This window comes from Dipodomys ordii, unplaced genomic scaffold (assembly GCF_000151885.1).
Source record: "Dipodomys ordii isolate 6190 unplaced genomic scaffold, Dord_2.0 Scaffold10, whole genome shotgun sequence".
NCBI classification, from domain to species: Eukaryota; Metazoa; Chordata; class Mammalia; order Rodentia; family Heteromyidae; genus Dipodomys; species Dipodomys ordii.
In genome coordinates, this window is record NW_012267226.1 from 17,020,887 (window position 1) to 17,022,982 (window position 2,096).

Below are 2,096 nucleotides of genomic sequence, written 5' to 3' on the forward strand. Positions count from 1 at the left end.
CAGGCCCAGAGTTCAGGCCCCAAGACCGGACACCCCCCCAAAAAAAACAAATCTCTAAAACCCAAGACATGTGTAAAATAAAAACCTGATGCTGGAAGAGCAGGCCGAGCATGGCTCAATCACACAACCTGATCTTGTGGTTTTATGCCTACAAATAGAGATGCTAAGAAGGAAATTCAGTGTTTGCTGGATAGCAATATGGAATGATCACCTTTGTGATTTGAATGCCTAGGCACTAAAAACAGGGTAATTTCCTTAAATTTTTAAAATCTGTGTCACCCATGATATTTATAGATTAACGTAGTCAGGTTAATTTAGTAGTACATGTCCAAGTCCTTATCAATATTTTTAAGTGGTTTGTTGCATTCAATTGGGAATTTTAATGAAATACCTTTGGTGAAAATATAAAACTATTGATTTAACCAACTTTTTAGACATATAATTATTACATAGCAATGAAATACAGTGGTACTTACTTGTGATATGTTGGCACAACATCATGGAACAAATGGAAGATATTCCTCACTGAGTAGAAAAGTTGGACAGCACTGAGGAGAAAACAAAGATTTAAAAGAAGTACATAAAGATATACTGAAAACATGGGGGGAAAATCAAACTAGGTTTACCTTTAGTAGAAATTAAGAATTAAAACTATAGCTTCAGAGAATACTTGCACTGGTCACTACAGGAAAATACCTTTAAACTACATGGAAATGTATTCCCCATCAGTGTTTACTAACTAAGCTACAGTCCTAAAAACCTAGACACATTAATAATTCTAAGAACAGCAGTATGCAGCCCAAAGCTTCTTTTTCCATTTATCAATTTGTGCTCTGCCAATACCCAGAGTATCCTTTCAGTTACAAATGGAGCTAAGCCTCAAGCAAATGTCACCTACTCGCGGATGCTCTTGCAAAGGGCAAGGTACCAATAAAGGCACTCACTCAGTTCTTTTAGAATCAGTTTGACTTTCAGCTTTCACCTTTCCTCCCTCTTCCCCAATGCAAGAGACGAATCGACATTTTCTAGGATAGACTCTAACCTCAAGATTTTCTGCCCTTTAAAATTGGTCTTAATGCAGCTAAGTATTAAGATGCACATAAAAAAGAGCAAATATATGTGTTGTCACCTCCATAGAGGAGTAGCTTCACCTATGTATCTTGAATAATTCAGAGGGATTCCACAAATATTTAGTTGCTATTCTCCAAGACACAGTTGCTATTAATTATCATGAATTATTTTATTTTGCTAAATATGTTGCTGCCTGAGGTTTAATAATGAGGAAAGGGGTTTATATGGGGAAGTTCTGTTTTTGTCCTATTAAAAGCTATTTTCTTTTAGGGGGAATGAGTATAAAAATATATTCAATCCACAAAAATAGTTGTTTGGTATTTGTTTTCTCACAAAATTAAAGAAGTATCACTCAGCAACTCTAACTTCTCTGTTGTACTTCATCAAAATGTCATATGAAGAAATACAGTCACACCTACATTTTATTTTGCCATATAAATATTATACTTCCTTCATAAGAAAGTATGTTTTTTTTTCATTTCTACTTATAACTGAAACTGGGTGGATGAGTGAAGATAATGATTAATTAAAGCCTGGAAATACCTTGGTAAACATGTTTTCCTAAAGCAAAATAAAACAAACTATCTGCATGTGAAGATAAAAACTGCAGATTCTAATCGAAATTATTACAAGAAGTAAAAAACCGCTAAACACAGATTGGACTAAAGAGTTTTGCAAGCTTGCTCTACAATTAATTAGCCGTGGCTATGGTTTGCCATTTTCTTTTCCATTTAATCCAGGCAAGGGAACTTATTAAACAAAGAAAGATTCAATCAGAGATATGCAAAAGAATTTGAGGTACCCTGAACACAATATAGATTAAAAGCCATCTGCATTGTATTTATAAACTGACATGTTGAATTAAAACTCCTTTGTATAACTAAAGATAATTTTAAGGGCTGGGAAGTTGGCTCAGTGGTAGAGCGCTTGCCTTGCATACATGAGGCCCTAGGTTCAATTCCTCAGCACCACATAAGCAGAAAAAAAAAAAAGCCAGAAGTGGTGCTATGGCTCAAGTGGTAGAG

General features: G+C 34.9%; 1 protein-coding gene across 1 annotated transcript in view; it reads right to left on the reverse strand.

Annotated features, from left to right (window-relative positions):
- Zw10 (zw10 kinetochore protein) overlaps positions 1 to 2,096 on the reverse strand; it is a 29,111-nt gene that overhangs the window by 5,887 nt on the left and 21,128 nt on the right. Inside the window, exon 11 of the mRNA XM_013009490.1 lies at positions 477 to 616. Coding sequence (XP_012864944.1) covers positions 477 to 616 — 140 coding nt within the window. The remainder of the gene's footprint in view (positions 1 to 476; positions 617 to 2,096) is intronic.